This window comes from Eleginops maclovinus, chromosome 4, assembly GCF_036324505.1.
Source record: "Eleginops maclovinus isolate JMC-PN-2008 ecotype Puerto Natales chromosome 4, JC_Emac_rtc_rv5, whole genome shotgun sequence".
In the NCBI taxonomy this organism is placed as follows: domain Eukaryota; kingdom Metazoa; phylum Chordata; class Actinopteri; order Perciformes; family Eleginopidae; genus Eleginops; species Eleginops maclovinus.
Window position 1 is genome coordinate 23,698,994 of NC_086352.1, and position 15,524 is coordinate 23,714,517.

The window sequence follows — 15,524 nt, forward strand, 5'->3', positions numbered from 1 at the left end:
TTGTTAGAAATGTGCCTTTAGGCCCCGGCCATGGCGAAACTGACTGGGGCACCTGCACCTTACCGCGGGAACCCGGATTCCCGACCCTTGGTCCTTTCCGGATCCCACCCCGACTCTCTCTCCCACTTTCCTGTCACTCTTCACTGTCCTATCCGATTTAAAAGCAAAAAGCCCCCAAAAAATATCTTTAAAAAATGTGCCTTTACTCAGCACAAGGGTGCAAAACAATATTGAGCCCTAACTCACAGTCTTACTTGTCCTGCCATCATACATGATACCATCATCAGTGAAAGTACAAAAAGTTCAAATTTGATAAAATGCTTTTGAGACACTTTTCCTTGTCAGAATTTCTATATATTTCTTTTAAAGTTCTAAGTCATTACCCAAAATGTCCCATTTTAACAAAACACTATTACTGTCAATCAAACTGTCAGACTAAATAAGCCCATTTCCAGAAACAACTTTAGCTTTTTTCAGTTGAGATGGCTAAACTATTGAAGGCCTGTCATTTGCCTTAACGTTTGTTAGTAAAAATGATTGGTTACATTTTAAAGGTCATTTGTATTGCCTGTTAAGCTGACAATGACTGCATGAATAGATAATACAATAATGTTTTGAAGAATGAATGAATCAACATTTACATTTTCAAATTTGATTTAAACCAAAATACTGCCGGATTCTGGGTGAATGAATGAAAGTGAGACTAAAGACTCTTGCTGTCGGAACCTTCACTTAAATAACAAACCTGCGCCATCTCCAAAAACAAACAAAAATAGATTCATCCTCACCGAGAAGCAAAGTATTGAAGTGTGATGTAACATGAGGATCTTTCTTCCTGCCTGTTATTTTTAAAATTGGAAATATAGTTCATTGTCTTCCCATCATGCAGCTGTAGTGAAATGTATTTGGGACTTCACTCAGCATAGAGCAGCCTGGTGCCTCGGACCAGACTGCCCATTTTCTCTGAATGAATCTGGGAACTAGACAATAGTATCACAGTCCGTTTCCAGGCAGCGCTAAGATGTAGCCCGACATCAGAGAGGCCACTCTGATGAAAACAAGACATGGGTGCACTTTACTCTACCTGAAACATGTTTGCTGCACAGCCTGCAGTCTCAGGCCACCTTATCTTTCTGGATACTGTCTCAACAATTTCCCCTTCATCTCGGTGAGACCTCCTCCAACTCTGCAGGAATAAAAAGCTGCAGAGAGCGATGGCAACTCATGGGTGTCTTCCTTCTCTTCGCCTTTCTTGAGCTGACCACTGCAATGGGATTTTGGTGTCTACTGTCTTTATCAGCTTTTTAGCTCTCGTTCCTTCCTTTCTTCTTTCCTTCCTCTTACAGCAAGTCTGTGATAATCAAACAGGTGTTATGCCCCCGCTCAATTGTTTGTTCTTTGCCATCACACTAGTTAGTCAGAGTGTTTCCTGCCAGTGTCCAAATACTTGGCAGCAAATGTGTGTTGGTTGGTTGCTACCAGCAGGATGTGCCTGCACTGTTTTGGCATCATTACAAAGTTCCCCTGTCATCAAATCTTTGTGCCGTTCAGCATGGAAGAAGATGGGCTTCAGATTCAATCTGCCCGTGGCAAGCTGGGACTAGACTTCTGGAGCCTCAGGTGTGATGGCAAAGCATTAAACACGGTAATGATTAAATGAGAAACCGTTCTTCACTCAGACCTGCTGGGCTGCGTGAGCTGATCCGGGGAAGAAATGGCCTGGTCCATATTTGAGTCCCTAACTTTCGTCTTACATCTGATCCACAATGCGCACAGTGATTGTGATACCACAGAGGCAGGAGGGAGAGAAAACAACAGGCGAGGTATTTCAGAGTTAAGCCTGAGTCGGAGTAGCTGGAAGGTGGGGGGATGGGAGGACAGAGAGGGGAGGGAGTTGGCACTCGGTACAGAGCCCTCTAGCCGAGAGTAGGAGCTTTATATAATGGCCAGGTACTGTGCAATCTCCCCCCTCCTCCATCCGCCTTCACAACCTCCGCACACCCACACAGAAACACACACACACATCCTGCAGAACCTTTGCAGAAACTGCTTGGCACAACATTATTAGCCTCACCATCTCCAAGACTCCTGGGACTCTGTGTTACTGTTCCCATCCTAAACCCATGCAGCAGATTTGCTTTAGCTCTGCTTCCCAATGTTGGTTGCTTAAAGCTGCTACTTTGGTCCGGTTTGGTGAAACGACCAGCTCCTATGGGACACTAGCGGAGGTTTTACATGACCTTCTCCCGACTCAATCTCATGCTCGTTTAACCACTTGATCTGAATGGGTCAGTGGCTGTCAGCTGATCTTTCTTTGTCACTCTCCAACCCGGGTTCAACTCTTACAGCTTTTGGTGAACAGAGTGTCTCTGTTGGGGGTGGACATTTAATTGAATTTTATTAAGAAACATTTAACAAATTGCATAGTGGAGGAGAGCTAGAGAAACAAATGTGATTGTCTGGTATGCATCCATGGCCAAGTTACTTTTTTTACTATGATCCCTGGTCTGTCTGCTTTAGGCACACCTATTTGCCAATTTGCCACGTCGCTCAGACCAACACACTACATTAATGTAAACCATTTTTACCCGGCTGGGTGGTGTGGTGGAAAAACACTCTCACTGTGCCAGCAGCTGTTCATGGCACACAATCTGGCATCCAGGCAGATGATCAGTTTGTTCAACTGTTTGCTCATTAAAGACTAATAACTCTTGGGATTAGTCAATACTTAATATGTGATCAGTTGACCTTCTATAATGAGACCAAGGGTTTTTTTAATTCGAAAATGTTGACATTCCCCAAATGAAGGCCCTGCACTTTGTTTTATTATTGGATGCTAATCCCTGATATCATATCTGCATTCTACACTATAGTATTTCTATCGAGATCCATCCTTTACCTGTTAACCTTCAGCATAAACAACATGTCATTCTGTGCATTCAAAACATGTTCTTCCCAGTCAAACAACATTTCTGTGATGTTAACTGTACCTCCATTTAGCTCACAATTTAATCATCTTCCAGCATCAGGAGGTCAGAGATTGTATCAGTTTGTTTGGTGATTGATCGAAATTGTATTCCTAAACACCATCAGCATCTTCACTGAGTAAAAAGAACACACGTGGAGGTTTCAGTGCACCTGAAGATGTTTTCAGACTAACATGTGAAGCTTTTCAGAGAAACATCAAGATATTGCTGAAGGTTGCAAGTTAGAGAGGGAAGGTGTGGTCTGGAGACTCCTGTTTCACCGCATTACTTCTCAGTGTCGTCAAGAAGGGAGGAAAATATTTATGGCGTTCACTGTCGCTTCAGGCAGTGGAAAAAAAGCATACCTAAACCGGGCCCTTTTTAATCCTGCACCCAAGGATTTATTTCTAAGCAGGTGAAGTTAATAATTATCCAACATCTCGGTGGGAAAAGTAGGGTTTTAATCTAGTTGAGCCGCTTTATTCACATACACACGCAGACTGTGTCGTTGTGTGCATGTCATATGATGATCATGGGATTGGACGCTGCATTGAGGTTTTTTGCACACACACCAGCCATTTGGCCAGCACATGCGATCACTGCGAGGTTAATGATCTTTGCGTGGGTCCTGATGCTTTGTGTGTGTGAGAACATATCCCCCCTCTCATGCTAACCCTATGGCATGCATGCACCGTCTTTGTGACACTCCTATGCATGTGTGTGTGCGTGCAGCTGAACTGAAGCACTTTGCATGATAACGGTGAAATATTTGATTGTGTGTGTGCACTGTACTTTTGTGGTTTCTTTGTTTGCACCTCGTTTGCACTGCATCATTTTTCCCTTTCAAAATGTGTTTGCTGGTTGTGTTGGATTACAATTAATTAGGGTAAAATAAACACATAAAAACATCCAATAATAGAGCCTTCTCACTGAAGACGTTTTGACATTTCACAGGAGGAGGTTCGCAGTACGGTGCTGATTTTTACTTTCTCTAAAAACTAAGATACTTAATATAATCAGAAACAAACATCCTTCCCTCTTTAATTGTTGATTGGAAATAAATTGACTCTGAGCGTAAAAGAGCTGGTTTGCACGTTGCAATGAGATGTGTGTTTTATTCTATTTAAGGTCTTACTGATGCAGTCGTGTCACTGTTAATCTCTCTCTCACAGACACATCAGGCATAGAAACAAGCTATCTTCAGCTTAGTGATCTGTTTGACATATTTAAGACTTTCTGGAAGTAAAGCCCATTCATTTTCTGCGCAGACAATGTTAAATGACTGACATTTAAATAATGTTTCAGGCTTGGGCGTGCACACAACTCTTCCAGTTAAATCATCACTGAGAACATTTCTGATTCCTTAATTTGAAAGTAAAAGTCTGTGTGCATAAACACTTGAGGAGAGGAGTTACAAGCGATCACATCAGGTCAGAGGTGTAAACTGGGCCTCCTTCACTTTGAACTTTTGTACTCTCCTACTTCCAGTACTATTGATTGGACATTACCAGTTTCCCAACTCTAATTCAATTTGAATCTCAGATACACATCTGCACTTCTGTGATGCTGTCGTGATGACAGTCTGTCCATATAAACATAAACACCTGGCAAATTACTCAAACCATCCTCTGTGGTAGTTCCCCTGACATTGAGTGCCTCCGGGAGCAGATTTTGCATTAATGACACACACAAGGACTCACAAGGTGAAAACAATACCAGTTGTGCTGTTGCTGCTGGTAGCTGTTCTCCCAAGGTGCCTTTTGGTAAAAATTGTTCAATTAACAAGCTACAAAATAGTTAATGCTTACAGTAAGTGGAAGATGACTACTAGAGCTTCAACAATTAGTTAATTAATATGTTTGGATCAGATGCCAAAACACATTGTATGGTTCTAGCTTCTCATATGTGAGGTTTTGTTGCTTTTTGTTTGCTTTATATTACTGTTAGTCATAATATTTGTGTGTGTTGGGTTGTTGGTCAGACAGAGGCATTGATGGGCAGTCAGTTTAGTTCAAGATTCGGGTTTATTTTGGATTAAGCCTAATGCATTTTGTACAGCTCTTTTCTTTATGTATAGCAACAATTGAAGGGATTCATTGGTATCTTTTTTAAAGCAATGTAACCAGCCATGACCAACTGATGGCAAAAACTAGAGCTGTGGAGAATTTTATTGGGTTTAGAGGCTCAGCTGCTCTCTCTCTCCTCCCATCCCCCTTCCCTTTATCCCTCCATCAGTCATTCACACCAGCCCTGGACACAGCAAATTATCACCCCACACACCACCAAGCTCCAGTCTGACAGGAATATACCAAACACACCGAGAGATATGAGAGTGCAGATACCGTGGTGTAAATTGTGCTCAAAGTGAACACGACTAACGGTTTGAAAACATTTAGCAGAGGCTCATCGTTACAATTATTTGGTCATTTCTGTGAAGATGGTTGTTCACACTAAAACATGTCTTACCCCCGTTTCTCATTTGATTATGCTACAATGTGTTATTGGCTACATAGACGTTTAAAATGGGACACAATGACCCTACTGCTCTACAACACTTTCTAATGTGTGTAAAGATGGCCAAACCTCTCTATCTATCTTTGGATGAATGAAGTCTTGTGGTCTTCACAAGAAAAAGAAGAAGGCCTCATCACTAGCTGCTTCTTATCAAGTATGTTTGTTGTAATATAGACAAATAGATATTTTGTAAAAGATCAACAGAGATAGAAATATATCTATTTGAGCTCCCTGATATCAGTAAGTTAGGTGCCATTTAGCCCAAAAATGTTTTCTCAGTTTTGGGCCAGTTTGAACACAGTCAGCTCAGATGTTTTGGGAAAAGGAAGCAACATGTTTCTGCAAGCATTTCAACGAAACAACACTGCATCTTAAACGCTTTGAAGACATTACTTAATCCAAAAGTCGGTGGGGATATGGGGTTTTATACGACCCAATAATAAAAGATCTAAAGTTTATGTTTATGTTTGTTTTTTTGTCTTTGTAAAAAATGATGCTTTGCGAGGACCAACGCATATTTCATTTTTACTACAGGGTTTTAATATTTAATATCATCCTCTGTGTTTGATCACAGGATTTGATTAAAACCTCTTGGAAAGATTAGTTCTGTTGACTTTTGGTAAAAGAAAGTGCAGCTTTAGCAGAGACGACTGCTCCGTCTCATTGTAAAGTCATCTCTTCTGCAGCTAGTATGTTTACCATAATTAATCACATTTGCTATTCATACAGACTATATATTTGACTTATCGCTATCTTTTGATAAGATCTGATTGACAGCTAATTGTTCAATTGCCCAACCCTAGTCTTGAGTAGTTGTTTGTTTGCCAATACAATTATCTGTACACACAGAGCACAGCTACAATCACAGCTGTAACGTTACTTCTATCTTTATACTCGCTTCACACAAACATCGTGCACACAATGTTAGCACTGAGTTATACTTTATAGGTTTTAGCTCATTCATTTCTGTGTAATAAAACATATGAACATATAGTGCACTGAGGTGCCGCCTGGCCTAGATACAATGAAAGTAGCAACACATAGATTTAATGGTAATTACATTTTAAACGTTAATACTAACCATTAAGCATTTGACCAGTTAATCAGTAAAACATCCGTAATTCACACTAGCATTGACAAGTGTTTACTTTTACTCTGAATAACTAATGAAGCCCATCCTACTCTCTCAGAAACCGGTCAAGCTCCAGAAACTCCACCCCAAGGTTAACAGGGGTATCAGGAAGCACGACCTCAGGAGGAACAAGTAACGACGCTAAGGAACCAAAACTGAATCTTGGTTGGAATTTTTTTTTTTTTATCCCTCACTTCCTCAAAAGATTACTGCAAATATTCCATTAAAAAAAATAGCCAACATTGAAAAAAAGGGGTAGCGTGAACAAAAAAAGTCTCTATTTTTGTATCTTACGGTTGTTGTATTTTTAGGACTGTTACATAGAAAAAATACTGCTAAAGCAGAAGATGCCTCCTGTTACAAAAGTTGTCGAACAATGTGTATGCAGGTAGATGTAAAGCAGTTATTGTGGAGTTTTCAAAATCTAAATAATTATATCCATGTTCCAAAATTAACATATAAATAATTTAGACTGTGAGAATGATTTAGTGTCTTTTGAGTGTGAATGTGTTTTAATAAATGTGCATATGTATTACTTTCCAATTATGCAAAATATGATATGTTGACTAATCTTGTCAGTAAATGACATCCACCTCTGATATAAAGGCCTTTCTTCTTCTCTGCAGCTAGATTTCATCTGATTGTTACTCTTTTAATTTAAATATCAAAATGAATGTTTTTTCGGAGAGTTCTGGTAGCGTGTGTCTATTTATAAATGAATTTGGTTGCAGTGGTTTACTTGCCTGAGGACATTTCATAATCCTGGGTTTTTCTATGTTTCATTTTTAGCATCATATGTTGGTCAAAATGTTTTTTATGGGCCTTTCCAATCTGATGAGTATATCATTGTGGTGGACACAGTGAATCCTCAGCTTTCCTAAGCCAACCACAATAGTCTCATTGAGATTTTGTTTACTGCCGCAAAATGTCACAGGCTGGTAGTCTTAAGGCAGAAATTTCCTCTCAGGCTTTAAAAGTGTGTGTGTGTGTGTGTGTGTGTGTGTGTGTGTGTGTGTGTGTGTGTGTGTGTGTGTGTGTGTGTGTGTGTGTGACCCCCCCCCCCCTATTCTTTGTCTTTTATCCCCCCTCTCCCTCCTTCCATTGTTGCAGCTTCTTTTTGCGCCTACATGTTAAATTATTCTAGTAAAACTACCCAGAGCACAAACATGCTTTATTAAAACCTGGATCTTCAGTGCATGGTGTGTTTTTTTCTGAATAAAACAAAAGGGCACATTTCATTTAATCAAGTTAAGAGGATTTTCACTTCCATGTTGTCAGGAGATCAGTGAGCAACATCTGCCACACTGTGGCTATATGAACATCGTGGCACTATAATGTCTTTGATATTACTATAAAGCATTTCGCTGTTGTTATTCGATGGCTTTGATCAGTTTCACGTACAAACGTGTTAGTGTTTCCTTTCCTCATATGTTTCACTAATAAGTGCAGGAGGATATAATGCACAACACATATTTTATATGCAGGTAATGCCTTTGCAACTGTTTAAGTAATGTTCTAAAATGTTCAACTTCTTAGATGTAAGGATTTGCAGCATTTCTTTGTCTCATATGACAGTCTGACTGAATAAATGTTGATTTAAATGGTTGAGCTGTGGGGTTCTCCGTCACAATTACTGCTCTCAGATGGTTGCATGTCTTCAGAAACCTCCACCTCCTCCATTCTGTTGACTGGGAAGATGGAGAAGGAGCAGAAACGGCTAATGGAGAGGAGGACACAAAAGAGAAAGTGGAGATACCTAATGAGAGCGGTTCATCTCTTTCTCCACTGTATTGTCGTGTGTGTGTGTGTGTGTGTGTGTGTGTGTGTGTGTGTGTGTGTGTGTGTGTGTGTGTGTGTGTGTGTGTGTGTGTGTGTGTGTGTGTGTGTGTGTGTCTGTGTCTGTGTCTGTGTCTGTGTCTGTGTCTGTGTCTGTGTGTGTGTGTGTGTCTGTGTGTGTGTGTAAGAGAAATGGTGGGCAGCCTGTCATACATTTTTCACACCCCCTCTTCTCCACAACATTCATATTTCATGGATCTGGTCATATGTCACGAGTGAGTGAGTGAGTGAGTCTCCATGAAGTCCAGGAATACTGAACAGATAAACCTTCGTGGCTCAGGCAATAAAATAGCATTATTGAAATTAATGTTCAGTTCAAAAATATCTCAAAAAGTTTTGAATCCACAGACAGACAGCTGCTGCCTGCCTGCTGCACCTGTGTCGGAGCTTCCTGCTGTATGAGCCGTCTGTGTTGGACTGATATGTTTTTATAACAGCAGTGCGGTTACATTCAATTTCCTTCTTCCTCCATGAATTTGCCTTTTAGCTTATATCTTTTGGGACCAAGAACAAGGACAGGTCTAGGTCCTGATCAGTGATTGTGTTTGGATGTTACATATATTGCGTGTGCATGTGCGTAGTGTGTGTTTGTATCTGTGACAGCTGTGCACAACATGCAGTGTTTGGTGTGTAAACAGCAGCCTCTGCTCTGTAACTCTGAGAAGTGTGCAGCTTGTTTGAGGTCCAGGTTGTCTGAAATCTCTTCTCTGTGCAGGAATCTAACAATATTATCTAAATATTGACATTTTATTCATTGTTTGAATTCTTTTTTTCATCAACACTGTCAAAAATCAGATGTTTTCCAATATCTAAATATAGTTCTGTTTTAGACGGTTTGAATCAACCCAAAACAGGTTGAATATCTTGTTTGAGATCGTAAAAGCCGAATCTAGGCAAGTAGCTACATTATAAGCTATGTTGGGTTACTACAGTGAGAAAGGCCTTTAAGACTAAGACCATTTTCTTTGGTAATTGTTTGATTCTGCAGAAAACCATCCTCTGTTTGCAATATGCTTTTTATTTATCTGAATTTTCCGAAGATAATCAGCTGATGTAGTTTTCCTAAACAGAGTTCCTCCACGTTTTTACATTGGAAAAAGTCAACATTACAATCATGCTGCTTGGTAATTCATCTCTTTTATCATCCAGAAACAATTTATATATATGTTTTATTGATATATGAAGAATAAATACTTCCAACTTTTTTCTTAAAAATGTTTGCATTGGATTTTTGTGTTGTTTTTTTAAAACTAATGTGTCTTGTGCTATTCCAAACCCTTTTAGGAAGCTAAATTTGCGAAACTATTTTGACTTTAGCGTGCTACATTTTTGGGGTTTCAGTTTTTTTCAAAACTATCGTTCTGTGGTTGGACCAGAATGAAAGTCTTTTTCACACCTGGGCCCCAACGCTGAAACTGGAAGCAGTTTTTAGTTTGTTTTGGTACTGTAAATGTAGTGGTTATACATTTTACACTTAGACGATTCAACAAAGTAAGACAGCAGTTGCTATTTTGTACAAGTCTACTAAGTAGCTGCCAAGTCGAGGTCCCTAAAAATAACCTGCAGTACTTACAGTATATGTCATTTAAAATGCCAATTAATCCAACATTTCAGTGTAACCCAAAGGGAATGTGCATGGTTGTAAGAAAAAACAAGAAAAACTTGAAGGCTTAAAGGTTTCATCCTTTGTACGGACACACATTTTGTGTACACAACAATTATAACTGTGTGTGTATAATTAATTATCCGGAAACTGACACACTGGGCACTAACAGCCCTGTGTGTGTGTCATTTGTGGGGCGTGTGTTTATGTGCGTCTGCGCTTTTCTATCCCCGCTCTGTCATTAAAGGAGATGAAGGGAGGATGTTTGTCCAAGACATTCTTACAGGCTACCCAGTGTGTGTGCGCTGATCCCAACGTGGATACATTCAGTGTGTGTGTCCAGGTTTTTAGTTTGAGTAACGCATTTAAGATTGGCTTTCTTTATGGTCTGTGTCAAGGCTATAATTTGCCGTAATGCTATCCACCTGCTTCATGTGTGCTAGTGAGGGCTGCTAGAGAATGAGTCGAGGTTCTCCTTCTTGTTTAATTTGAACACACACCTCAACTGAAAGAACGTGTGTTACTCTTTCCATTTGGTTTGCTTGATCTGTTTTTAATTTCCTCAGTTCTGTATTTTGTTTCAATCAAGTAACAGTGTTAAACAATAAAGTTAAAGGAAGTTTTGTTTTGTTTTTATTAGGTTGCTATCTGATCCTTGAAACTTGAACTAAGAATACAAATTAACCTTAGTGTGATTTGAATGCTTCTCATCTTCACTTTTTTTGGTTTTGGTAGGTTTTGCCTCTTTGGCTTTACCATGAATGATGATTTAGTTATATAGGAATCTCAGAAAAATAATGTTCTCCTGATCTCAAGCTCTCCTTCAGGCCAGCTTGGTAACTTAAATTGCTCCGACACAGACAAAAGTGTACTGCATTGTGTGGGCTGCTTCCCAGTGTCAGTGAGTGGTGTGTTCAGTATTTGGACAGGTGCTGATCCAGCTGACAGATTCTCACACAAATGTATTTAAATAAGGCTGTTCTAAAATGAGACTTGGTGTGAGAATGGTGTGCAATAAAAAGCTTTCCTGCCAGAAAAGCTTTCAATGTGTGTGTAGTTTTTTTTTTTTTTAACATCTGTATGGCAAACTGCCAGCTGTGTCAAGCTTATGTGTCGATAGGGAGAGACTTAGCATATACTTAGTCATTCATAGAGCAGCTAGAGACATATAACGACATATATAATAAATAATGTAATATTGATGCAAATCATCTCATTAGGCATTTAAAAATTTGGTTTGTCCATTTATTTCCACACCTGGACAGCCTGACAGTGGCTGGGAGGGGCTAGCAGAGCAGCCGAATGCCTTCTTCTGCAGTAACTCCTCAAACTCTTCCCTGGCACTGTTCCAACACTAACAGAGTAAGGCTGCACTCTCACAAAGTAGTAAGCAGTCTCTGTCCTCTCATAAATCTGCAGCTCTGTGAGTTAGTTACTAGCCACCATACTACTCACAGGGAGTTCGTACATTTCCTGTTGCACTGATTGTAGAATACATTGTGTTGAATATCTTTGTATATTCTAACATGTTTTGGTTGTTGAATCAGTTTCAAAGCAACATTGATGCCTGAGCAAGTGATCAGTATTGCATTCTGTTTCTGCACTGGACCCCCCACCACAACTCTGTGCTTCTGATTCTTTTGCCGGTTTGTTCTCGCTTTCCTTCAATGGACATTTTTGTCCAATTGAACTTTTCCAAACTAATAGTACAGCAGCAGCTGCAAAACCTTTTTTCAAATCTCTGTGAGTCCGCTGTCTGTACGAATAGTGTATATGAAACCACCGTTGTGTCCTGGTTCTTTACTGCAGGTCTCTACTCATCCATTTCTGACTAATTCAATGAGTGGTACAGTTTTGTATCCTTTATTAATCTCATCTGAAAAGTTAACTTCTCGTCCTCTTTGTCCTCACAGCAAATGGTGATGAGCCTGCGGGTGTCGGAGCTGCAGGTGCTGCTGGGATACGCTGGGCGCAACAAACACGGACGAAAGCACGAGCTGTTGACCAAGGCGCTGCACCTGCTAAAGGCCGGCTGCAGCCCCGCCGTGCACATGAAGGTCAAAGAGCTCTACCGACGACGCTTCCCGGCTAAAATGGTGTCCCACTCAGAGCTGGCTATGCCGGGGCCGCACCACCCGGCCTCAGCTGGTGTGGTCGGCGGAGGGGGCGCCGCACTGCCCTCCGGCCTGACACAGCTGGCGTATGAGGGTCATGGCGGCGCTCCGTCGCCCGCTGCCTTACTGCCCCTCTCACTGCTCGGCCCAGGGAAGCACGAGCTGACGGGGTTGACGCACCACATGTCCAGCTCCACGCTGCACCCGGTCCACCCGGATGTGAAGCTGCAGCGGCTGCCCTTCTACGACCTGCTGGACGAGCTCATCAAGCCCACCAGTCTAGGTAAGGGCTCGAGTGGATGTGTTCTGTGTGTCCGCTTGATTTATGGGGAACAATGGTAGATGGATACTTTTCAATCAATATGTATGCATCATATTTTAACCATTTACACTTAAATAGTAGAAGTCTTGAATGAATTGTTTCTCAGTTAACAAGAATGTTGGTTTCTGTTTCAGTAAGACTTTTATATTTTTAAAGTTTGGTGTTTTTCTGTAGCTTCATGATGCCAGAATTTACACGGCTGCTTTGTATGCCAAATAGTAGTCATAGACATTCATTAAAACAGACATACAACATCGTGAACATTAGTGCACAGCCTCTCTCTCCCACTCTCTCTCCCACCCCCACCCCCACCCTCTCCCTCCCCCTCCCCCTTATGTTTCCTGTCTATATCATCACCGTCAATTATCCGCTGGGTGTGAAAATGCTGAAAATATGATCTGCAAGGTTGTGGATATTTATGTCATTATATCATTCCAATAATTATGGCCTCAGAAAACATTGATATTTGTGTTTCCGCTCTGCTGGAGAGGCTCCCTGTCAGTGTTTGTTTCGTGCTGCCTGCTAATGCTCTGACAGCGCACAGAAATACTACTGCAACAATATCATTGAAGATATTAGTGTTACCCCACAAGAGCTCAGAGTAAACTGGTGCAGCAGTTGGTTCATTAGAGGTGTGGGTGGAAATATGTTTTAATAGAGAAGAATGATTTTGCCTTTCCTGATGTTGGTTTTACTTGCTTGGGTGTTTATTTCCATTAACAGAGCATGTGTTTAGATTAAACCAACGTATACCGACTCTTCATATAAATAGTTTTCCTATTTGTAGATGTGTAGTAAATTTAAAGAGTGACATTTGGCCACTGAACACTTGTCAGTATGCATCATAGCTGAGTATTGTTTTTATTTTGATGTTTATATTGTTCAGGACTGCTATGCTGGAATTAATTTTAGGTGGGACAAGCAACGCTGCCACATGATGAATTGTCATATTTTAATCAAACTTACATATATTCTGCTGTGAGAGCAATTTTACATCAGTGTGGAGCCACTGAATATGAATGAATATATGCATGTAGACCATCAACAACATATGTTGACACTACTGCATTTATCTACAGCAAATTCACGTCTCCTAGGAAACGCCATTAAGTGATAAATGAGAGCAGAGACACTCCCCGTCAATCTGTAGCCCAGAAAATAGTTCTGAACTTGCTCTGCATGGACTAAACTTTCTGTCTCCAATGTGGCAAAACACCGCTGTAGTAAGACCAAAATAAGATCATCATGTTTTACATCAGATTTTGTGGTTCAATGGTTTAGCAGGTAAATAAATTAACTATAAAGGTCAGATAGAAACTGTAAGAAGAACTTAAAGCAGAAAACTTTCTACGACATCAGCAAAGTAAAGATTTCAAAATAAAACACCCTTTGGTTTTATTTATTAAGAGTGAAACCGTCAGAAATGTTCGAGAGTGCTTTGATCAGATTTGATTGACGGTAGAACCCTAAACAAACAACCCACCAACTGTCTTCAGACTTTCATTCAAATATTGCAAAATCCACGTCAAACCAAGTAGAAGTAGGCAAATAAAAACTCAAATCCTTCATTGAATAGACTTGAACTTTTCCTACTTTGATAAAAACGCTTTTAATCCAAATATCCATATCAAATATTTTCTTGAATTCACTTCTCGACAGACTTGTAATCTTTATCTTGGCCGGATTTGTCTTTGCTTTAGAAGTGCATCGAGAACCCAGTCCACATTTAGCCCAAATGCACTCTTTGGGCTCTGGGATATATAGCAAATAAATGGAAATGTCTGGATTTTCTTACATTAGCATTTTAATAGAGTAAGAGACCATTTTGTGATTAATTTGCCCGCAGTTGCATGTACAAACACAGCGCCTGCAGCTCTGTCATCACACCATCTTTCTCCTCTTCCCCTTTCTCACTCCATCCATTTCCTGCACATATACCAGTTCCCTCTCTCCCCCACCCTGCCTTCCATCCTCTCCCGGTCTTGGCGGCCATCCTCGGTTAAAATTTGCATGCAAAGTGATGAAATCATACAGACGTACACCTGTGCCCGCAAAACACACCCTCCCCTCATTTGAATCTGAATCGCACATTCTCATCCGTCTCACACACACTGAAACACATACACACACACACACATACACACCCACGCACACACACACACACACACACACACACACACACACACACACACACACACACACACACACACACACACGTCTGCACATACAGTACTTTTCAAAACACAGACATACTTTCCAATAAATAATGCATGCTGATCGTATTGTTCCCGCAGAAGCAGAGAGGAGGAAAGAAAGACTGAGAGGAGGAACTCGCACCTCGTATCACAGAGCTGAAACAGAGAATTTACTTTGATAAAATCCCTCTTTATCCTTCCTAATAATGAAGAGCAGTAATGAAACCCCTTGATTCATTTTAATTTGGTCCTCATGGGCAATGAGGGAGAATTCCTTCTCTTGCTTTAACACTCCTGTAGTACTCCCCTCACTCTCTGATCACACTCTTTCACACACTCCCCCCCCTTCTTTGCTTGTTTACTTTTCTATGTTCTTCTGATTACTGCTCAATCACACTCCCTCTCTTCCCTCTCTCTCCACTATTGCTGTGGATTCTCCTGTTGTGTCGCCTCCAGTTTCTCTCTGCCTTACTCTCTCATTTTTTTCCCTGACTCCCTTCCCCCACTTGCTTGCTGATATCTTTTTTTTTTTTCTCCAGGAGAAAGCTGATTTGTTGGCCCTGTATGTGCTTAACCAAAATTCTGACAGGATTCTTACAAATGTGCATGTGCACAACAGACTTAAGACAGAACATATTATGACTTGGTGTGTCCTTGCATCTAAAATCTAAACAAATAACTCAGAGAGAGTGTGTTTTCACAGCTGAACTGCAGGCATTTCATACAATTCAGACAAATGTGAAATGGAATAGAAAATGGTTTTATGTTTGTACACAATTTGGCATAAAAGATTGATGCTTCAGAAGACATTACAGGAGAAAAACAGTAGGACCTGCCAAGAT

At 40.6% G+C, this 15,524-nt stretch overlaps 1 protein-coding gene across 2 annotated transcripts in view; it reads left to right on the plus strand.

Annotated features, from left to right (window-relative positions):
* LOC134863588 (E3 SUMO-protein ligase PIAS1-like) overlaps positions 1–15,524 on the plus strand; it is a 41,843-nt gene that overhangs the window by 6,053 nt on the left and 20,266 nt on the right. The window contains exons 2-3 of one of the 2 annotated variants that reach the window (XM_063882174.1): positions 6,671–6,777; positions 11,965–12,448. In XM_063882174.1, coding sequence (XP_063738244.1) covers positions 11,968–12,448 — 481 coding nt within the window. In that variant the 5' untranslated portion in view covers positions 6,671–6,777; positions 11,965–11,967. The remainder of the gene's footprint in view (positions 1–6,670; positions 6,778–11,964; positions 12,449–15,524) is intronic. The other variant, XM_063882173.1, reaches the window with a different exon arrangement.